The sequence below is a fragment of the Cynoglossus semilaevis genome, chromosome 16 (assembly GCF_000523025.1).
Source record: "Cynoglossus semilaevis isolate Cse_v1.0 chromosome 16, Cse_v1.0, whole genome shotgun sequence".
NCBI lineage: Eukaryota > Metazoa > Chordata > Actinopteri > Pleuronectiformes > Cynoglossidae > Cynoglossus > Cynoglossus semilaevis.
In genome coordinates, this window is record NC_024322.1 from 912,577 (window position 1) to 935,848 (window position 23,272).

At 38.8% G+C, this 23,272-nt stretch overlaps 3 protein-coding genes across 10 annotated transcripts in view; all 3 read right to left on the minus strand.

The window, feature by feature from the left end:
- Positions 1-10,837, minus strand: part of ddx3xa (DEAD-box helicase 3 X-linked a) — a 12,856-nt gene extending 2,019 nt beyond the window's left edge. Inside the window, exons 1-19 of one of the 8 annotated variants that reach the window (XM_025063580.1) lie at positions 10,506-10,837; positions 8,726-8,777; positions 8,201-8,248; positions 7,571-7,630; positions 7,173-7,265; positions 7,011-7,085; positions 5,062-5,235; positions 4,709-4,853; positions 4,480-4,584; positions 4,284-4,383; positions 4,013-4,148; positions 3,806-3,903; positions 3,046-3,144; positions 2,769-2,929; positions 2,520-2,664; positions 2,297-2,441; positions 674-855; positions 289-406; positions 26-179 (exon numbers count right to left, since the gene is read on the minus strand). In XM_025063580.1, coding sequence (XP_024919348.1) covers positions 26-179; positions 289-406; positions 674-855; positions 2,297-2,441; positions 2,520-2,664; positions 2,769-2,929; positions 3,046-3,144; positions 3,806-3,903; positions 4,013-4,148; positions 4,284-4,383; positions 4,480-4,584; positions 4,709-4,853; positions 5,062-5,235; positions 7,011-7,085; positions 7,173-7,265; positions 7,571-7,630; positions 8,201-8,248; positions 8,726-8,777; positions 10,506-10,550 — 2,135 coding nt within the window. In that variant the 5' untranslated portion in view covers positions 10,551-10,837. Of the gene's footprint in view, positions 1-25; positions 180-288; positions 407-673; positions 856-1,936; positions 1,988-2,296; positions 2,442-2,519; positions 2,665-2,768; positions 2,930-3,045; positions 3,145-3,805; positions 3,904-4,012; positions 4,149-4,283; positions 4,384-4,479; positions 4,585-4,708; positions 4,854-5,061; positions 5,236-7,010; positions 7,086-7,172; positions 7,266-7,570; positions 7,631-8,200; positions 8,249-8,725; positions 8,778-10,505 lie in introns of all 8 variants that reach the window. The other 7 variants (XM_025063579.1, XM_025063577.1, XM_008327815.3 and 4 more) reach the window with 7 other exon arrangements.
- A 1,900-nt stretch (positions 10,838-12,737) lies between these two features.
- nup35 (nucleoporin 35) lies at positions 12,738-16,406 on the minus strand. The gene is made up of 9 exons (XM_008327817.3): positions 16,089-16,406; positions 15,503-15,670; positions 15,283-15,416; positions 14,716-14,770; positions 14,404-14,512; positions 14,243-14,312; positions 13,962-14,090; positions 13,718-13,858; positions 12,738-12,954 (listed from the first exon to the last, which is right to left on the minus strand). Exons 1-9 carry the CDS (start codon positions 16,099-16,101, stop codon positions 12,877-12,879), a joined length of 897 nt encoding a protein of 298 aa, XP_008326039.1. The 5' UTR covers positions 16,102-16,406; the 3' UTR covers positions 12,738-12,876.
- Positions 16,407-18,067: 1,661 nt separating this feature from the next.
- The window catches only part of caska (calcium/calmodulin-dependent serine protein kinase a), a 29,519-nt gene continuing 24,314 nt past the window's right edge, over positions 18,068-23,272 (minus strand). The window contains exons 18-23 of the mRNA XM_025063706.1: positions 22,821-22,959; positions 22,095-22,175; positions 21,724-21,804; positions 21,439-21,641; positions 20,401-20,484; positions 18,068-19,307 (exon numbers count right to left, since the gene is read on the minus strand). Of these exons, the coding sequence (XP_024919474.1) occupies positions 19,131-19,307; positions 20,401-20,484; positions 21,439-21,641; positions 21,724-21,804; positions 22,095-22,175; positions 22,821-22,959 (765 nt within the window). The 3' untranslated portion in view covers positions 18,068-19,130. The remainder of the gene's footprint in view (positions 19,308-20,400; positions 20,485-21,438; positions 21,642-21,723; positions 21,805-22,094; positions 22,176-22,820; positions 22,960-23,272) is intronic.

Genomic DNA, 23,272 nt, shown 5'->3' on the forward strand with positions numbered 1-23,272 from the left:
GAAAAAAAAAAAAAAAAAAAATCACCTCTTGGAGCGTCCGCGGGTGGTGGTCTTGTGCTGGTGTTCGTAGGCAAGGCTCTCCAGCCAGGAGGGAACTTCCTGCTTGGCCTCCACTAGGATGTCCAGCAAGTCTTTGGTTATGTTGCTGTTTTTGTCGTTAAAGAACGACGTGGCCAAACCTGCGCAATTGAATCAACAAGTTAATTTCTGTCTTCTGACCTTTAATCTTAAAAACTAAAAAACAAACAAAAAAAAAAAACAAAAAGCAAAGATCATCGACTGTCTTACCCAAATTGCCCACACGTCCCGTACGGCCGATACGGTGAACGTACTCCTCAATGTCACTGGGCAAGTCAAAGTTAATTACGTGCTTCACGTTGCAAATGTCAAGACCTCTTGCAGCCACCTGGAAGGAGAGAGATTTTTTTTTTTTTTTAATTTCCAATTTGTATGGAAGTTCATTAAAAAGCTTTATATCCTATCCAACTTCGGCCCGGAAAATTACAACTTTCACTTTCAGAGATATGTGACAAGTATGTGAATTTGTTTAGTAATAACGGCGACTCACAGCTGTAGCTACTAAGATGGGAAACTTCGGCCCGGAAAATTAGAACTTTCACTTCAGAGATATGTGACAGGTATGTGAATTTGTTTAGTAATAACGGTGACTCACAGCTGTAGCTACTAAGATGGGGCATTGACCACAACGGAACTGATGCAGCGCCTCCTCTCTGTCTCTCTGGGAGCGGTCACCATGGATACTAGTGCAGGCGTAGCCTTCGCGGTACAGGAAGTCCTCCAGAGAATCGGCTCCTTTCTTAGTTTCCACAAACACCAGAGTCAGGGAGTCTTTACCTAAGGGACAGGGGAAAAAAAAACAAGGATTCACAGAGATTATAGGTAGGCTGAACAGAGACTCACAGAAAATAAACACACCAGGACAGATACTGATATTGTAACCAGACAGGAGATGGGGGGCAGGGCTGGGCAACATTTGAGTCGTGGAAGCTTATTTTGACCATAAAAACACCATAATGGAACAGAGGTTTGTTATCTAATTTTAAATCTGGTGGTGGCCACAGCGGTAGTCGGCACATTTATTTAGCAGTTTCTATCAGACCAGGTGACTTTCCTGATACAAATACACAAATAGGGGCCTTCAAATTACACTCGTGCAAAATATAAATTCAAAAACTGTATCTTTTGTTTTTAAATAGTAAGCTCAGTAAACATACCACTGTCACTCCCTCAATATTGTTACTAAAACATAGGACCATAACAGTCCATTAAAACTGCTGTAAAAACATATTGCCCAGCCCCAGGTGAGAACTCACTGATGCAGGACAGAAATGCCAGGTTCAGGACAAATGACAACTTAAAAATGAAAGGGCTGCATAAAAAACCTCAGTACTTTACCACTCCTTTCCCCATATAGAGCTTCAGTTTATTTATTTATTTTTTTTTATTGACTCAAATCTCCAACACTAAACTAGAAAATGTTATACCTAAACATTCCTGTTCATTTGTGGTAAGTCCAGCAAACATCCCTCAAAGCTCCATCCTCCCCATTTTAAATACCCCCCTCCCCCCTGTATTTTACCAATGAAATAAACGGTTTGAGCTAACAGTCTATTATGATGCCAAAGGGAAGTTGCTGTCTGTTAAAAAAAAACAAGCTAACAGTCTATTATGATGCCAAAAAAAAAAACAAAACAAAACCTCAACCTAACCAACAAGTCTTTCCTCATCAGAAAACCAACTATATTCTACTCTACCAACTTCCCCGTGCTGCACAACAAATGAGATTAAAACATTAAAAAAAAAATAATAATACAGAGGCAAGCGGAGGAGCAGAGGGGCAGGATGGGCTGTGGTGGGGATGTAATGATTTTCAGGCTTTTGGGCCATCGTGACATGGCGGCAGGTTGACACTTACCAACTTTTTCTGTGGACTCAGTCACAGCTTCCTGAACCTCACTGGGAATTACTAAGATAAAACCAGACCAGCCATAAATATCAGGCTGCTCAGTCACAGACACGTCACATCATCATTCCCCTTATTTTTTACCCTCCACATTGTCACCAATTTAAAAATTAACCATCAGCGAGAAGAGAGAGAAAAAAAAAAAAAAAACAGTGTGGGGGAAAAAAAAAAAGTTTAAATATGCAAAGTCATCACAGGTTTTGTTTTTTACAAAATGAAAGCTAACAGACTGACAAACAGGATTTTTCAAGGCTCAACTACACAATGGAAAACGAGAAATGTTACCTTTTGTCTTTGTACAATGTTACTCACCTGTAGCATTGAGCAAGTCAAGGAGGAAGGAGCGCTTGTCCAGTTCTTCCACCCAAACCACCTTCTGTGTGATATTTTCTGAGGTAGATCCAACACGGCCCACAGCCAGAAAAATGTAGTCCTCCAGGAAATCTCGAGCCAGGATCTGGTCCGGAGAAATAAAAGACAAGTTTATACCATTATAATTCATCGCCGTTTCAATGCTGGTTTCCAGCTTACAAACCTGGATCTCCTTGGGAAAGGTGGCACTGAACATCATAGTCTGACGCATGCCTTTAGGGGGCATTGTGTCCTGTTCCACAATGCGTCTGATCTGAGGTTCAAAACCCATGTCCAACATGCGGTCAGCCTCATCTAGGACCAGATAACTTTAAAAACAAAAACAAAAATTAGATAAAAAGAAAAAAAAATTAAAGCCACATTTCAAAATCACCGTCTCTTACTAAGGTTTCGTGTTTAAGGAGATACTGACTTGCAATAGTCCAGACCAATCTTTCCCCTCTCCATCATGTCTACCAGACGCCCAGGCGTGGCCACCAGCACGTGGCAGCCTCTTTCCAAGTCTCTGATTTGCTGACCAATGTCAGCTCCACCATAAACCACACAGGGACGCACGTGTGATCGGTAGGCAAACTAGAAAACGGGCAGAAAGACATGTCAAGATACATAATCATATTAAATATTTAAGAAGCTGGAGATCGTTTTTTTTCTTTTTCTTACTGATTGTGAAACCTAAAAATGGAGCTCACCTTTCTGGCTTCATCATAGATCTGCAGAGCCAGCTCTCTAGTTGGAGCCAGGACAAGGGAGATGGGATACTGCTTTCTGCGGCCATACCTTCCATTTTCCTGAAGACAAAAAAAAAAAAAAGTTATATAATGCATTGTAGCATTTCCCCATATCTGCCGGCCGCTCTCTCGTTCACTTTGCTCTGCGTTGCCATTATACAACAACACTAACAGTCTAGAGAGGGTTCATAACAGTGTGGGGGAGGTTCGTAAAAGGTAAATATATATGTAAATAATAATTAAATATCTTGCCTCTACTTCACAATTTTTTTCCTATTTTGTGGTGGGTCTAGAAATGCAACTACTGTGATAGGAGAGGGATCACTGTATTCCAACTTAAAATGTATAATGTAAATGCTAATACATGAATCATAACCAATGAATAATATAAATGATTGCACAAATATTTATACCCTTACAGTCAATATTTAATAGATGCACCTTTGGCTGTGGTCACAGTATTTGAGCTTTTTTCAACCATGGCTTTTTTTTTTTTTTTTTTTTTTTTTTTTTAAAATCAACCTCTCCAACAGATTTCACTAGGGAAGAACCCAAATTGTAGCACATCCAATTTCAGACTGGTCCTATGCCACCACTCTCCTTCTTTTCTCTCATTTTGAGAGGGTTGCAAGCTTAGATGTTCAGTGAGCTGCTAGGTTTTAGGGTGACCATCCCTTGACTTCTACTTCGCAATAACCTTTGGCTGTCTGTCTCCACTTACCTGTCCACTGCTCTTGGCAGCCTGCAAAGCATCACCTGGTCCCTCAGTGTAAATCTGACTGAGTACAGGCAGAAGAAAAGCAGCTGTTTTACCAGAGCCTGAAACAAACATAAGAAAAAAACAAAAAAAAACAAAGCTTTTATTTTACTTCATGTTTATCAGGTAGATTGCGGATAGGAAGGATATAAAAAAAGGCTTAAATCTAACCAGTCTGGGCACAGGCCATGAGATCTCTTTTAGCTTTGATGATGGGGATGGCATATTTCTGGACAGGAGTAGGACGAGTGTAACGAGTCAGATTGATGTTGCCCATAATAATCTCCCCCATGTCCACATCATGGAACTTGAATAAAAAAAAAAAAAAAAAAAAACACACAAAAACAATTCAATCAGAACAGTTAAAAAAATACACAACAATCAATGATCATATCTGTACCATCTATTAATTCAACCATCATCACGTTACATGCAAACCTACACTTTCAATATGGGGTGGGCAGTTGTTTCCGGTTGCTTCAACAGGAATATCATCATATTTCTCAAAGTTTATCCCTGTGTTGCTTCCTGAGAAAAGTTCGCTGTAGAACACAAATAAGTTAGTTTTGTCAAATGTTACAATTCAAATCAGAATGCAATCTAGAGTGTGGGGGAAAAAAAAAAAAAAATGTTTCTACCGTTCCTGGCGCTCATTAGCAGGAGTGGGTTTAGACCAATCATCTTCTCTGGCCTCTTCCACCCAGCGGCTGTTTCCTCCACTAGAAAAACCTCCACGCTCATATCTGACAAACATGTAAAAGAGAACTTAAGTGGTGTGATTTAATAAAACTTTTTAAAACGTCTGGCAACCTTCAGTCTCTGGGGCAACTGATCCATACGTTTATTTGCTGTACTCATTTCTCTCACCTGCCCCTGGAGCTTGCCCCACGGTCATTGAAGAAGGCGGTTTTGGTCCGATCGTTCCGTCCTCCAAAGCTGTTGTAGGCAGGGTCACGCTGCTGCTGCTGCTGCCCTCCCCAGTTACTAACTTTGTTTTCATAAACCCCGAAGCCTGTATATAGGTACACATTTACGATCTTTTTTTGTTAAGCCTATACATCAATTGTGATAAAATAAAAAAAAAGCCGTCGGTAAATATTGACATAGTGTCATACCATAATATGGTACCAATACAGGATAGGCCTGTAGAGGAGGGGTATAATCCGCTGGGATTGGTTAAGAGGTTTAAATAAAAGCAAAAGTTCTAAAACTTTGCCCACCTGCGTTCTGTAAAGGTGGATTAAAAGAACCTCCACCCCTGTTACCACGGTAGGAGCCACGCCCACCTCTGTCATTGCGGGTAGGTCCGCGACCTCCAAAGCCACCATTTGTGCGATTGTCATGGTAACCATTCACAAATCCATTAGAGCGCCCTGCGTCCCACCCAGGAGAGTCTTCAGGTGAAATAAGGAAAACAGAGAAGCGTAAAGGTCTGTGAGAATGTGCAGCTGTTAAGTCACTTCACACCTGCAAAAATGGGTGGAGATACTTTTACAAGTGCTGACCTGTTGACAAACTGATTCTCTGGTCAGGTTAGAGAAAAACGTCTTGACTATAAGCTTTTTTTTTTTTTTTTTTTTTAACTGCCAAAACAATTGTTATTTAGAAAGTTCTCCATTTTAAAATTTTCCCTCACAATCACAGCGGTACAAGGAGCTGACACAGTGGCAGCAGACTACAGTAGGTTGTCACTTAGCCTGAGATCAGACATCAAAAGGGAAAAGATTTTGTAACCTCAAATTGTTCAGCTATGAAACTTACATTTTGCATGTAAACATTTAGCCGACTAAATGAACGCCTGCAACTAAAATTGTTCTTGCAGCTGTGTTTTGAACAGCTGAAGGTCTGGGTGGTCTGAGTGGAAGTGAAAAAAAAAATTGAGTAGTAAAAAAAAATTGACTGCTGTCAACATCTAAACGCAAAAAAAAAAAAAACCGTAAAAACCTTAAATGTCTGTATGAAACCATACAGGACAAAAAGAAGAGAACGCAGGCAGAAACAATTGCACTGTCTGTGCTGTACTGAGCCGCATTCCAGCCCTGTGTGGAACATTTACCACATCGATCAGCCCAGCTGTGGACACTGGCTGTGTCATCATTCCCATCGCTGGCCACACTGTTATCAGTGCAGGTTGAGGCTGGTGGGGGGAGGGAAGTTGGTGTAAAGGACATTACTTCTGAGGCTGGTAGGATTTACTCAGTTGCCGAGGCTACTACAGCATCAAGCAGCATGCTGGCCACACAAATCTCGGCTCAGATTAGTTATGATTAAACACATGGCTCAGAGGATCCGACTACATGTGCAGCGAGGATTCTGTAGCTTCAACTGCCAACCAACAGTTATTTCATTCATTCATTAGATGAGAAAAAAAAAATCCCTGTTCCATTCCACACAGGCACATTTATGTTGTCTGTATGCTTCAAAATGCAATTCAGCACAAACAATACTGATCTAAGGCAACTCATTTTGAACATAAAGAAGCAACATTCAGTGCTTTTTTTTGTGTGATTATCTTAAAATAGTGACAAGATGTGGATTCACGGGACCCAACGCGGACTACAGGAAGAGGAAACTGAACCTCTAAAAGTGATGTACTCTAAAGATCAGCAAATCGCCTTCACAGCTCCCAGCAAAACACAACACACTTCTACAAGACTCTCCTTAAGCTGTGAATCTGGAATGTTCTCAAAGTTATATTAGATGTCTTGAGACCTTCTGTACAATACCCAATGGTATCGTTAATGCAATCCCACACAATGTGTGGACAGGTTAATGGTGTCCTGAACCAACCCTTTATAGGTAATTGCATCCAATAATTTTATATTTTAGATTGTGTCTCCATCTTTCTAAAAAAAAAAAAAAAAGTATACGGTATCTTTTAAGTTCACAGCTCAATTCCCTGGTCTTTGTATTAGTCAAATGTGATGCAGTACAGTCTCTCTTAAAGGCATCACTGCCATGCATCACAAGCAAAGACACTCTCTGTAAAGCTTTGCCAAATAAGGGTTAGGCCCAGACTTCTGTTGCTTGTTTGTATAAAAGAAAAGTGACTGTGACACATAGGGGACGAACACGCTGCCTACGCCCCCGGTGCCCGCTAAGTAGTTTTGGTCGGAACACGCCGCAGCCAGGACACTGCGTGGCATGCAGGTAGATTTTAAGAGTATACCGCATCTGGACCGCCAGCCCCCACTGTCGTAGGCGTGGTAAAAGGCAAGCTCTTGGGACGCCATTCTTGGATAACCTACGCAAACAAGTAGGGAAGCAGGCTATAAGACGACTCACTCATAATGAGACTCATAAGAGTGCTGGGCTGAACTCTAATAGTTACCCATCTTACAGTCTTCCCATCCTGAAGCAGAGGTATTTCGGTGTCTTTGCTGACACTCTTGCTGCCATGTTTGTGGGAACTGCTTGGAAGAAACTTGAGGAACAATGCAGGTGGATTATGGGCTACAATTCTATTGCAGTATATATGTGTGTGATATATATATCATAAAGCAATGGTTCCTTACATCGAAAAAAACCCCAAACATTTTCATTGTGACTGCAAGCATAACAGCAGAGAGCACATCAATAATTGTTAGCAATGTATTTGCAAGGGTCTGATTTTTATTAGAACCCACTCCCCCCGTCTTCAAACTGGCTTTTGCTGCTGTGTAAATTGGCTTATTTCATGCATCTGTAAATGCAGGTTGCCCTCAGCGAAAGCAGACAGAAGGGACTTACAGAGATTTACTGGTGCCACTGAATAACCGCACTGTCTACCAGCGGAATAAGCATTTCCTGCTGTGAAATGAGAAAACAGTGAAACGAGAAAAAAAAAAAAAAAACGTCAAGTGTGCAGTGACACAAGACCCATTACGTTTTATTTAAGCCTTCTTTACATTAAATGTTAGACTGAGATTTCCAGCAACATTATGTCTTTAGGAGGTAGTAGCAGGGAAAAAATGGGTCTGTTGCCTTTTATCAGAGCAGTTAACATTAAAAAACATATTCCCAGTGGAGATGATGGAAAAACTGGCCTCAACAGAATGATGATTACCCAGTGGAGATGATGAAATAGAGGATGGAAAACTGGCCTCAACAGAATGATGATTAATCTATTTAAGATCCACTATCCTACCTTGCAGATTTGTTCATGTGGCCTGTATCAATTTTGTGGGGAGGCAAAACTCTAAATTCCAAATAATTAATCTGAAGTGTGAAACTAACCAATGTCATAGCGGATGAAGATAATGTAAAGTGACCAATTGCAATTTGAATTTGTTTTTGTCAGAATGCAAATTATTGTGTCAATGCTCTGACTTATAAGGACATAAAAACAACCTAACATTTTTGCCTTTTGCATTAACTCACCATTTTTGGAAACATCTTTGTTCCTCAGATGAGGTGGAATGTAACGCCCTAAAAAGAGAAAGAAAAAAAATTCCCACAATGAGTTACTCAACGTAGTGTTAGATGTAAATGTTTAAATGTAAAGTTCAAGCTTTATCTGACTTACATCTTACATCTACACCAAATACAAACAAGACATGCAGTCATAAATTGATAAATCAAGCTGGTCAAAAAGGCCTGAAGAACTGACTGACAACAACAGAGGAAGAATGCATTTAATGCTATATGATACAGTACATTCAACTGAGTAAAATCATTGAATTGATTTTGTTTGGGTTTGGTTTAATTTTAAACCCCTCATTAGAATATTATATGATTTTTTTTTTATTCCCTGAACCTATCCACATTTTATCTGTAATAAAGTTGTACAAATGAACAATTTCCACAAATAAAGCAAGGCACATTTAAGAGCTTAAAAACAAAGCACAAAACACAACGGGAACATATATTATACAACACAATATTATGTCCAAAATCTTTACTTACTGCCAGTCCCCCCGCCTTGTCCGTCAGCAGAGTTTAAGTCTAGGGCAGCAAGCTGTAAAGACACACATGATGATATCTTTAAGGGTCATTTAGGACTGATACTGTAAGGTATTTAAACTGTCCTGACTAAAAAGTAAAAAAAAACAAAATACTCCCAAATAGCTAAAACATGATTTTTAAGTATTATATATTTAAATTACACTCCCAAATAGCTAAAAGGAGGAGGAAACATTATTTTTAAGTATTATATATTTAAATTACTAAATACTGAATCCTTTCCTGTTTTGGTGTTCAATGCCTGCCTGATCAAAATATGACAAATTCAACTGAGTAAAACAATTTTAATTTATTAAACCAACGAAGGTCACGATAAGAACTAAGTTTACGATTTATTAGAAATACACACATGCAATCACAGTGCTTAACATTACAAATACACCATTGTAAAATAAAGGTGTATATCTGTTTAATTATTAGACTATATAAGACTTTCTAGTACCGTTTTCCAAAGCTGCAGACAAGTAAATGCAGAACAATAGAATAAAAATTGCATCTTATGAGAATCAGTGTTGAAGTCTAACAATGGGTTATACTTCTACGACTTCCACAATAAAACTCAATTCGGCACTCAAGGCCAATGATTATATTTAGTCTTACATGGTATCATTATCCAATTAAACTACTTGTTTATTTCAATGAGAATACAACAAAGAATGTGCAGTTACTGAAACTGCTGTAAACAATGCCAAATCTGTAATGAATCTTGACGGGGGGAAAAAAAGTGTTGACTACGCAGGAATTTAATACCATCGTACTCAGTACCCATAGCCATGCGCACAATACTGCAAATGAGACTTACCAATTATATTAATGCAACATTTTGGCGTTATAATAACAGTAATTAGCTAATTTAGTGATTCTGTACGTATAAATGAAGCATTTCTACCATTCCAACTAACGTTTTGCATTCGCTCTAAATAGTATTTAAATGTACATCTGTATACTGCTTTAGGTATTTCGTTCAAAACACAAATGTAAAACGTATGTAAGCGATCCCACAGCAGAGACGCGAACGTTTTGGGCATTGAGACTAGCAAGATGCTACATGGTTTAGCATATGACAATTCTACTATTTACTACTCAAGAAAAAAAAAGTAACATGTATTATCGTTATTAATGCACTCGCTAATACAAATTCAAACCAAAACACGTTACAATGCCCATCAGTTAAATTAACGACAGCGAAAGAAAACACGACATAAAATGCGTTTAACTTAAATAATAAGTCGTTAACTTAACACGTAATTGATAATATAAATTAATTATGTCTGGTAAGTGGAAATGTTTACAGAATAAGTTTTAAATGCCTTCAAAGAAAGTCACTACCAGCTTCTTTTTTTCCTGCGCCACGTTTCAATTTGAGTGAAGGCCCGACATGGGCACAAACACCGGCCGGTCCTCACTTTTAAAGCTAACGCTAGCTACGGCTAAAAATTGAGTTTTCCACTCTCTATTCCACCAATTCACAATTGCCGTTATAAAATTGTAGGATAGTAGTATTCGAGAACGAGAAAATAAAACATAATAAAAATTATATTCTTTTCGTGTTTTATCGTCTTAGTGACGGAGCTCCGCCATCACGAACGACGCGAGTAGTCTCCATTTTAGCAACGTTAGCTTAGCTAATCCATAGGTCCGAGCCTCATGTACGCAACTCGTATTAAATGACACGAAAATTAACTATCATGTAAAGAAAAACAGAAATTCAAATTGCACTTACCTGCTGATCTAGACCGTGCTGATTATCAATGACCACATGACTCATAACTAAAGAGAAAAGTGGGAGATTTTTTTCTGAAGAAATTCAAGTTTCTTTGTTAGCTCCTCCAAGCTAATGCGGCTAGCGTTCACTTAGCTTTTTTGTACAAAATCACGAATACAAACGTTACAGGTCAAATAATATTTCACCCGTTAAGTTTAAAGGAATAAAACTGCGTTGTTTATCTTAGGTATAAATTAAACAAATTCAGTTGAAATGTCGGCTGAGAGCAAATCCCCTTCCCGGCAGACTTGATCGTGCTGGAATGAGACACTGAATGCTTAGGTAACGCGAGATATTTGCTTCTGAACCATAAGCCAGGACGAGGATTGTCAGTATCGCGATAATGTAGCTCATAACTGATTGGTGGAGACGACGGGAGGAAAAAAAGGCAATTAAAACCAACTGATGGTTAACTTTTTCACCATAATTACTAATCCTTTCACAATGTTAAAGTTTAAGACAATCAAACAAAGTCATACATGTTAAATAATATTAAAAAACTCAATTAAAATGCTGTCTCCATGAAAGCATACAGCCAAATTCAACTTCTGTCAAATTACTGCATGGAGCTGGCATTCGTCCAGTTCTTCCAAAAAACTTTCAAAATTTCAAAACACTTATTTTTCCATTTCGTTTTGCTGCAATCACTTACAGTACAATATCCATAGAATAAAAAAAAAAAAAAACCCAAACAATGTTATAAATCAAAACGCACAGTGCAGACCAGACGTAAAAAAAACCCAAACAATGTTATGAATCAAAACGCACAGTGCAGACCAGACGCTTCTAGTATGTCCTTTTGAGCCAAACATGCTAATTTGATGTATAGAGTTGTATGCACTAGAGATCGCAGATTAAAAACTTGCCCATCCCCTCATGACCCTGGAAGGATTCAAGTCGTAGATGAATGAACAAACCTAATTTTTGGAAAATGGTATCTATTTCCTACCTGTGTGGGTTTGTGGGTGATACTTCACAGCAGTTGACATCAGTGATGTTGCATTACGGACTTGTTCAGAATTGATCCTCTACCTTAGCCTGTCTGAAAGGGGGCAGCTATCATTTTAGCTGATAGTCTGAATTGTGAATGATAAACTTTGATCTGCTGGCTTGACTAAAATTAGTGTCAAGTTCCTCAATGTCCTTAATAATGAACTGGACTGCAGTCCAACTACCAATCTTTGATGTCTTTTATTCCGTACCTTGGTATGAGAATATTATAATACTGACTTTAAAAGGTCAGTTCCATTTCTACTAAGGCAAGTTTTCTCAGTTGCTCTGGAGGGCAGTAATGGTGTCACCCCCTCCTCCTCCTCCCCAGAAATGTAACCCCTAACTGAGAGCGCAGTTCACACATATATGGTCCCAGCCACTGTCCAATCCGGACCCAAACCTGTAAGTGAGGAAATATTTGGGTTTAGCAAATTTTGTCCCAGGGTTTTATTGGGGGCAGTTGTGGCATAGTGGTTAAGGAAGCAACCTTGGGTCCAGACGGCTTCAGGTTTGAGTCCACCAGCTGCCAAATGACCACTGAGGTGCTCTGAACATGGTACCATCCCCCCCACACATTGCTCCCTGCCCCCTGCTCACTTTGGTGATGGGTGAAATGCAGAGGTCACATTTTGTTGCGTGACAATTCCTCTCCTTCTCTTAGATACAGATACAGGGCAGAGAGAGGAACAAATGTCAGACCAAAATAAAGTAAAAATGACAATCATTCTCCCAAAACATATACAGCTTATCCTTATTGTAAGAAAAACAAAAACACAAAGTTGAAATCCAGAAATGATGGGGTCATCTGGAATTCAAACGGAGTTGCCTGAAACATTTGGTGATTGTTCAAAAAAAAAAATACAGATAAAAAAATATTTTTCAACTTATTCTTTTAAATAAAACAACTGTATTCCTTTACTTTAATGAATATAAATCAAGTTCAAATAAGACGCAAGCAAAGCAGAGCAAATAAAAATATCTGGAAAATATAATGTCACTGTTCTGCACTAATGTAGATATTCTGTATAACAAACATGATCAAAAGCTGATTATAGAAAGAAAATTTTTTTTTTACATGTTCTCTATAATCAATTTAAAGTCAAACTAATTATTTCATGAGCGACCAAAACACATGCTCACCCATCTTTAGTCCAGGCTGAATAACAAACAAACAAACAAACAATAAACTTCTATGGATTCAATGAACTTCTTTTAGAAAACACCTTTATTGAAACAGACTCTGTTTAAAAAAACAACGATAAAAAGACACACACACACACACAATTCTCTCTCCCTTTGAGGCTCTAACAGATTTCCGACAATGCCCTCTGTAGCCTCACCAGCCAAACATGTATTCCATGGCTTTGGAGACGAAGCTGTCGTCCTTCCTGGGCGTCTGTCTGTCTGAGACTACCTGAACACACACACAAAGTAAAGTCAAAATCACCTGGTGAAAAAACGACACTGAGATTTGCTTATTTTGTCAGAGCCCAGCTGCACATTTGAAATATCAAAAGTACAAAAATAAAAACTGTATGTTACTGTAGTTGTTTGTTTGCTTCCAGTTAGTTTTTAGGTTAAATTCCTCTGAAGAAGAAGAACAAATTATCTCCTCTATCATTCAAGACCAGGCACAGCCAACCCCTGGCTCCGGAGCCACATGCAGCTCTTTGCCCAGTTTCATGAAGCTCTTACATTTACTGCATTTTCCAGACTATAAGTCGCACTTTTTTTCCCCTCCATCGTTTGCCACTTATATTTTAAAATATATAATTTCATGTTTTTGTTTTTGTCACACTGAGAGCCACAACAGGCACTGTGGGCTTTTGTACCAGTATGTGATACTCTTGTGCCACTAAAAATGTGCATGTGTTATTTTCACTCTGACAGCCACTAGAGGGCACTGTTACAACTTATACTCCTAAGCGACTGATATGGTTTTTTTTTTTTCCTTCTTCATTATGCATTTTTCTGGTTAGTGCAACTCATAGTCTGCAAAATATAGTATGTTAAATTTAGTGTTTGTGTTTTTTGTAAATCTCACGCGCAGGGGTGTTGACGCAAATGACTTGGAGGGAAAAACTCCATGCTAACATTGACCAGGAATTTCCAAAGGGGACTTATGGGGCTTATTGCAGTAACGCAGTAAAAATTGTGGCTCTTAGCCTTTGGGTTACCTGATAGTCACTACTGGAGCCTCTGTACGTGGCACTGAGTGGCCTGATTGCGGAGCGAGGGGTGGATGGGAGAGCGTTGGCAGACGAGCAGAAGGAGGAGACGAGAGGGGATGAGTCATCTTCACTCCTCTCCATCACACTCTGTCCAAGAAAAGCAAAAATAAATAATATTACCAATTTTTGATTTGGATTTGGAAAAGCAGAACCCCCTGTCCCTCTCACACACACCCCCACACACACAGACCTTGTCTATACAGGGCTTCACTCCCACCATGATGGCATCTCCAAACACCTTTCCATCTTTGCTCAGAGCTTTTCTGGCCTGAAGCTTGGACTGATACTGAAGGTGCATCCAGTTCCCAGGAGACCCCATCTGTCAACAAACCATTAAATCATCCATCAATGACCTGGCGAATCAGCAGTACTATTGTAACTTGGGGGAAAAAAAAAAAAAATCCTAACAGCGTCGATCAACTGTTGCCTCAATGTTTCAGTCTGTATGTTTCAGCATCAGTAGTGTCTGACCTTGTGTTTGAGGATGTTTCCATACTGAGCGAACTGCAGCAAGATGTAGGAGGCTGCAGCTGGAGGAAAACTAACACACACACACACACAAATATATTGAAGCGGGACATATAGATCGATTGCTTCGTAGCTTATAAGTTTGATTAATCACAAACAATTACCCAAACACGGTGACCCAGGTCTGGTCCAATTGATCGTCCGAGGACAAAGATTCTCCCTGACTGTAGAAGGGATCGACCTGAGCCGGAGACAAACAACTTTGCTGCAGACCTAATTGAGAAAGACAACGAAGGGAGGAAAAAAAAAGATAGAGACATACACACATTACCATTAGTGTTGCTAATGGTGTGATAGTTGCAGTATGCATGTGTTGCTAATGGTGTGATAGTTGCAGTAAGAGCTGTGGTTGTTAAAGAAATAGTAGCAGCACAGTATCAGTAGTTAGTAGCTGTAGTAAATTACGGAACACGAACCTGTGAGCGGAGTTGCCTGTCGAGCAGATGGAGGGGACTGCATCATCGGAAAACTCTGAAGACAAATTCAGACATGGAGATTTGTGTTCAGACTTTAAATCTCTGTTTCACATTTGAAATACCACCACTGTCGTTTTGTTCAGTTCTCTGCAGAGATGTCAATTTTCGCAAACATTCCATTAACATTCAGAAATATACCGTATTTTTCGAACTATAAGTCGTACCAGTGCCCTCTAGTAGCTGTCAGTGTGGAAGGAACATGAAATTATATTTTTTAATATTTAAGTCGCACCTGACTATAAGTCACAAACCCAGCCAAAGGATGAAAAAAAAAGTGTAAACGTATTGTCCGGAAAAAAATGGTAAATCGTAAGTTTCAAAATACATTTCCAAATGTGAAAAAAAAATACTCAATACAAAAAAAAATTCAAAGTGATTTGTGTTAATGATGATGTTTTACCAGACCAAAAATGATACAATAAAAAAATCATTATTTTCAGTTTGACTTTTCCCGTTAGATGTTCCAAAAAGATTGCTCAAGTTGCAAAGAAAAAAAAATTGTCTCACAGTTTTATGTGCACTATGCGGCGTCCCCACAGAAACCAAATCGTCGCGGATACTGCGAACAGGCGGAGCTCCACTTTTATCCTTGGGGGTGTGGACGATTGGCTGTGGGGTGGAGCCCATTCCACAACTATTCCCTACATTAAAAAGATCACAATAGTCAAGCTACAGAATATTACAGCGACATCAATGTTGTGAGTGGGAAGAGTGTCTTTATGCTCACCTCGTGGTGTACATGGACTCTCTATAAGGGGCATGCTCAGGCTAAAGGGACGAGGCTGAGGGGTTGCAGGAGCTGGAATGTCACCCATCAAAAATCCTGGTAGAAACTGAGCACCAGGATTGAGTTTAGGTGACGTAGGAGAGCCTAGGGTCATGGGTTCGCCCCCTACTGAAGAAGAGAAAAACAGACTTAAGTAACTTCATTTCCTACGGTTGGAATTCTGAATTTCCTAGCATCAGGAACAATATTATTGACCTCAGCTGCTAGTCTACTTCGACGTCATGTTGTCAGACTGTGTCACATTATGTTACCAAAAACAAAAACAGTAAACTCTTTTTTTTTTGTCTCCACAACATCAGACAAATATTAGAGTCTCCTTAATTTTAACCACAAGAGCGATACGTTTTTTGAAAAGACAATTTTATTGTACGTTTTTAACAATTCAATACCATTTTGGGTATTTGTTTCCCAGTTTTTTTTTTATCATACTATTCTAAATCGTTACATATACAGAGGGGTATTTGGTTATTATTCTCACATCTTAAAAAACAACTATATAAAATAAATACATATGACGAAGTTTTACCTTGCAACTCCATTCGGGCTTCGTTTATGTGTGGCCGCGACTTTCAAACACAGGAAATGACGCCAGAAAAGAAAATGCTAAAAAGCTAAGAGCTTCAGCTAAAAGCTTACTTGTCACTATTCTAACGTTGTTATTGTAACACTACACTACTCTAATGATGAAATGATATTTGCCAATGGCAAAAATATAAGTAAAAGCAATTCAAGTATAAAATGTCAGCTTTGAGTTAAGTTGGTTTCCTCGGCCATAAATGAAGCAATGATCAGCAACGCAGCTGGTAAATCAGCGACTTCCGGTGCATTTTATTTACGTCACCGGAAATAAGGGTTTTCCTCGGAACCCACAGTTACCTTTTTACATGTTTTTACATGCGGCTATTGTTGTTACTTGATACATTAAGTCAATAATTTTCAAACCATTTTGTAGATGGGATGTTGTCACTGACATGCCCTCGCGTTACAAAACAACTGAATGCGAACAAACAGCTTTTTTTGTTTCACAAAAGAAAAACATTACAAACAGTGGTCCCAACTTCCTCACCTTGTGACAATAAATAAATAAATAAATACATCAATGAAAACATCTTCAACTGTATCTGTAGAATAAAGATTTCGGTTTTATGCTGCAAATCATTTTTGAATCAGAGCTATGCCTGTGAGTATAAACCGGCTCAATTAACAGTGTTAATTGGTTAGTTCAAAATAGAACAGACATATTATGGATTCATTTGTACTAATATATGAATTAATAATTAGTATATTTCATGCGGAAGCCTACAAGTGATACACCTCAGGCAGTGGCGTGCAGTCAGGCAGGTGAGACAGAGTCCCATACATAAAAAGTTGCCCCAGAGTATAAGTCGCACTAGCCAAAGGATGAAAAAAATATGACTTGCAAATACGCTAGCCTAGAGTGCCCTCTAGCGGCTGTCCGTATGAAATAACATATTCTTATATATTCTATTCTGCTTCATTGGTCATTAAAAACCTTGTCTTAAGAAAATCCTCACTGCATTCATTTCCCGTGGTGAAAGCTGATAGAATTGTGTTATTGCTCATAAAATCAATACTGAAGATTATATTAATTTTTTTCATGAATATAATACATAAATTGAATTTCTGTTAAGTTCTGTTAAGTTTATCCAGTCATCTCTGCTGCTGCTGGTGATAACTTTCACGTAGATTAATCTGCACATGTCCTTTAATGGTGGATAAAGCTGCAGATCATCACTCTCATTTACAGACACTCTCACGCAGCTGTCTTTTTAATCCCTGACCAATGAAAAGACTCGACCCTTTTCCACCCTTAACTCGATGAATATAGTCACTGAAGTCCACGGGAAAATCACAGGAGTTATTGCCATAGACGAATAAGACAATAATATGAATTGAAGGCAAAATAGTACATAAACTTTCACTATAGATCGTAAAAAAAAAAAAAGGATGTCTATTTTCTGAAACAGAGCATAAACTTTCACTATAGACCGTAAAAAAAAAAAAAAAATTAAGACTTTTATTTTTGATTTTTTTTTTCTTTTTTACAAACACATCTTATTACATTGTTGATTTTTTATTATTAGTTTTTTTTTTATAAATATAACTGTTGATGCAGCACATGTGCATAGGTGCCTTTATTTGACATGTCTTTTTTTTTTTTTCTTCATCTCTTAAGTGTTTTCTGTCCAATAGCTGGAATGTTGACTTTTCTTTAGATTTGTCTCCTCTCTTTTTCAGTCGACTGAAGGAAACAGGAGAACACCGACTGAGGGACGGACCTCCTGAATGGAAGCTCAGAAATATCCACATGCACAATTATCTGGTTTAATTCTCTAAAAACATGAATGGAATCATTTAAAGAGACAGTACGAGAGACACTTGTTAGGAAACATATCAAACAAAGAAAACAATTGTCGCAAACTTCTCGCTGAACACCTCATTTCACAAATAACTGCACAAATGTTTATGACTTTTTTTTTTTAATATATATACCGTCTTATAAAGTGTTTGTTGCAATCATAGTAATTCGTAGACCTTCTGCGGAAATAAGTATTAGTCGCATGTTTGGGGCCAGTAGCCTGCTTTTAAAAAAAAAAGTTAATTCATTTCCTTTAAGATGGAAATTTTACCTAGACGTTCCTAGTTGTTTGAAAACAACTCAAGTCAAGTCTAGCTAGGTTAGTGTTACCCCAATGTGGTCCATAACTGACCATTTTATTGTAATTATTGTAACAGTGTTACATAACTATTTTCGGCTGTTAAATTTCGACAGAAAATGTATTTCGTTTTATCATCCAATGCCTATTTACAAGCCTGAACACAATGGTTAACTCATTTCCCCCCCCGCAGTATCCCATTAAATATCGTACCGTTGGGAGTATCAATGTATTAAAAAGTCACGATATGATTGGATGACGACATCCCTTCAATCTGTCAAAAATAGGTATTTCAAACACAATACCATTTTTGGCTTTGTTTTAGCTTAATTTGCAGTAAATGTTGAGTAACGAAACATGTTTCATTTCTGCAGTATTACCAGCAGATGTCACCATTTCAGACAGGGCAAGGGCTCGAGGCAACACATTTGTACAATTCTCCCAAACTTGTTGTACATTTTAATCTATTGACAATAATTTCAACCAAAAAGAATCTTACTACAGAATTTTTTTTTTATACGTCTGTGATCTATCCATGAAATGATATCTGTTAGATTTTAGAGTTTGTGATTATTTAAACAACACAAATCTAAATACAGTACTGTCTCTTTAAAAGAAACAAAGACAAATAAATGGATCCTCCTAGCTAGTACAAACACCACAGTTTCTTTTCACATTTTTTGCACAACACTATGACAAGGTCATGGCCCAGAGGTCAATTTTTTTTTTTTTTTTAAATGTAAACGTTTCCAGTTCTATTCCACCTGCAGGAGATGTATATTTTTAAAAGTTTATTTTGAATTTTTCGCCCTGAAGGATGGATTATAATAGTCTTTTTTTTCTTTTTTGCTGTGAAGTTGAGGCTTGGAAGAAAATGAAGGTCAGGCGGATCAGTAAACCCAGGACACAGGAACCCATTGGCTGATGGTGCAGACTAGATCCATGGCCTCCTCCAGGAGCCTGATTGTCTCATCAATCTCGTTGTTGATAATGGTTTGGTCAAAGTAGTGAGCATATGTTTTCTGTAGGATGTCGGACTCTTTTTGAAGTTGCTGCAGGGACTCGTCCTGACACAAGGGGACAAGAAAAGGGGAAAAGGTTAGAGCAGGCACGGGCAAACTAAGGCCTGGAAGCCGGATGCGGCCTTTTCATCCGGCCCACCAAACTCTTCCAAATTATATAATTTATTTACATTATTATACTTCTGGCTTTTCCCTGTAATACTCACGTTTTCCCAATATGTGGCGTAGAAAATGAGATAGGCATTTTAGCCCTTATGACTACATGTCATTACATGAAATATTTCAGACCCCCTTAAATGTTTTACTTTTTGTTATATTGCAGCCATTTGCTAAAATCATGTTCATTCAATACTGAGCAAAGGTTGTTTTTTTTTTAAATAAAACAACAAAAATATCAACAATTCTGTGTTTTTCTGTCAATATGTGGAAAAAAATGAACCTGAAATTATTTTTAGCAAATGGCTGCAATATAACAAAATGAACCTGAAATTATTTGAGCAAATGGCTGCAATATAACAAAGAAAAATTTAAGGGGGTCTGAATGCCTTCTGGACCTACTGTATCTGCTCCCGACCCGGCCCCCGACCCCCCTGTTCAATTTTAGGACAATCGTGGCCCACGAGTCAAAAAGTTTGCCCACGTCTGGCACAAAAAACCCACAGAAAGATTTCAAGACACATAGGAACACATTTAAATTTAATGATGGACGTAGCCTTGGATCCTCAACTGCTCTGTTTCTGTGAGCTAAAAAGACATCAACAAAAGACAAATCTGAACTTCAAAAATTGTAAAAAAAAAAAAAAAAAAAAGTCACCCTGCTAGAGTAAACAGTTTACATGTGCAGTTACAGAGTAAAACTACAATCATACAAAGTCTCTCTCTCTCTCTCTCTCACTCTCTCTCTCTCTCTATCACAAACACACACAGAGTCTCGTATAGCGTTACTCACTGGCAGAGTTCGACACCATCGTGGCGTCTAAAGAGAGTGAGTGAGGAGGCCGGAAATCAAAGGCATGCAGTAAGAAAAATACATAATACAAGAAAAACAGTGAAGATGAGGTAGATCACTAAAAAGAAGAGGCAGCAGAAGAAGATTCTTTTACAGCCACAGACGCTGCGAGTGTGCGTGTGTCTGTACCTCAGTGATCCCCGGTGTAATCGTCGGTGCAGCGATGAAGACAACGTACGGCGCAAACTCCGCAGTTCGCAGGACCTTCAGTGCCTGGATGGAGCATGGAGATGTCAAAAAGTCATTGACAAACGCTAACTAGCACAGACAACACACACGGCACGGCACAGGCTAGGGCTGGGCGATTCATCGAATTTTGATTTAGATTTACGATTTTGGCTTCCCACGATCATGACCACAAGACGATCGAAATAAAATGATTATCGTGCCAAGCAAGAGAGGAAGAGAAAGTGGAATACAGTGGACCCTCTAGATATGATATTCAGTGTTTGATATATATATATATATATATATATATGTGTATGTATGTGTATATATGTATATTTGTATGTGTATATATGTATATATATATACATATATATACACATATGTGTATATATATACACACATATATACATATATACATACATATACATATATGTACATATATATACATACATATACATATATATACATGCGTATATATATATACACATACATATATACAGTATATATACACATACATATATACATATATACACATACATATATACACATACTTTTACTCGTATCTGTATATGCTATCATTCTATCTATGTTTGTTACTAGTATGCTGCCACATCCTTTTTGATATCCATTTTTATTTTTAATATATGCACATATGTATATATATATATATATAATAGCGTAGCAGTAAAAGTATTGTATTCGTGAAAAAGCAGTTTATTTCTGTTGATGTTGTTGGCCGCAGTGCAGGCGACAACCAAGATTAAACAGCAAAACACAGAACAGTAGTGCGATTGATTATTATTAGTTAAAGTTAAAAATATATGCTGTGTGTAATAAAAAAATTGTAATATTTCAGGTTAAAAAACTCAGCTTTGACGGACCATACAAAACGGCTTGAGTTTGACACATGTACTCTAAATAATCCTGATTTCGATAAGAATCAAAATAATCGTGATTATGATTTTTGCCATAATCGAGCAGCCCTAACGCACACCATACCTGTGGTTCTACGTCCAGTATGGCCAGCAGTCCCTGCTGATGGATCTTGCGTATCGTCTCCAGTCGCGTGCCATACATGGCGTCCTCGTGGCTGCCGTACTCCAAATACTCGTTGTTGCTGATGTCCTGCATCATCTGATTGTGGCTAACAAAGTAGTAGTTTTTCCCATTCTCCTCATCTTTCTTTGGAGGTCTGGTGGTGTCTGCGGGACAGAGACGGGAAGTTAGCAAAGACGGTAGCTCTGACCAGTGAAGGACCAGGGCATGTGCAGTAAAGGGTCTCACGTGGGATGGGGTACGCAAATCTGTCGGGCTGCTTAGTGATGAGCGTGTTCTTGATGTGCCTTCGGCCGACGCCGTGGGCTCCTGGCGAGGAAGACGACAGAGTGCAAAGATCACTTTCTGATACTGACTGAGGAAAACAATTGTCCAAGACTGTACAGATATATTTAAGATATATTTAAGGAATAATACTTTTTACAAAAAATATCCTTAACAGTTTTTTATTTCCAAATTTGAATCAAGCGGGCCAGATAAAACGACCTAGCGGGCCAAGTTTTGGCCCACGGGCCGCACGTTCGACCAGTTTTGGCCCACGGGCCGCACGTTTGACACCTCTGACCTAAATCATAAAGCAGGAAACGGTCACTTCTCACCTAACAACACAAGTGTTTTTCTCTGAAACGCTGGGAGTTTCACCACCTCCTCGTACGTGACCAGATCTAGTTGATCGAACACTGGAGGAAAAAAAGAGACAAACACAAGATGAGAATCGCAATAAATTCACCCGACGTCGAGGAAAGAGACATCGAACATGGCGGTGGAGTTTGTTTTTGGAAACCTGCAGAGCCCGAGCTTATTAACATGAAGAGACAGAGTAAAAAAACTGGAAGGGATTAAAAATACTTACATTCACAAAAGCCATTCAGAAGCAGTAAACAAGAGACATAAAAACTGTTACAAAAACACACACACACGCGCAAATGTAGACAGTACCACCAACATGACACAGAAGGGCGTTTCAGACCTGCTAACTACATCACTGTAGCCCAGTGTCCCCCCCTTGGGGACAGAAATGTTTTCACGCCCCCTCCCTTTATCTACCCTGACCCTCACCCTGACAAATTGAAATACTGTTGAGAACATGATTACACGTATATTTCTATCTGTACAAACAAATGTATGAGGTGCTGCCCCCTAGTGACTGGAGGCTTGTTATCATTAAAGCATTACAGCAGTGGTCCACTTATGTCCAGTGTGCCATATTCCATAGAACTGGAACCCCACCGCCCGCTCCCAGGGGGGGGGGCCGCCCCCCTAATTGAGAAGTACCGCAGGCTCCACCACATGCATGATTGGTCACAATCGGTTTGTTTACTCACCTGCATTGTGTTTGGCCAGATATTTATCTTTGTTCAGTTTCTTCTTCTTTCCAAACCAGGTGCAGCTGGTCTGTTGCTCCGACTTTGTCTTCTCCATGGCCATACAGGCTACTCTCCTGAGGACGAACACACACACACACTTCAGATGAGACTACACCGTGTCACTTTAATATCATCAGTGACATCACATTGGTCAGTGACTGAAAGAGTAGTGCATTTTCCGGACTATAAGTCGCACTTTTTTCATCCATTTTGGCAAGGGTTTGCGACTTATACTCTGAATAATTTCACATGTTCATTATTTTCACACTGACAGCCACTAGAGGGCACTCTAGGCTCGTGTACCAGTATCTGCTACTCCTGTAGCACAGAATATTTACATGTTGATATTTTTCACATTGACAGCCGCTAGAGGGCACTCTAGGCTCGTGTACCAGTATCTGCTACTCCCG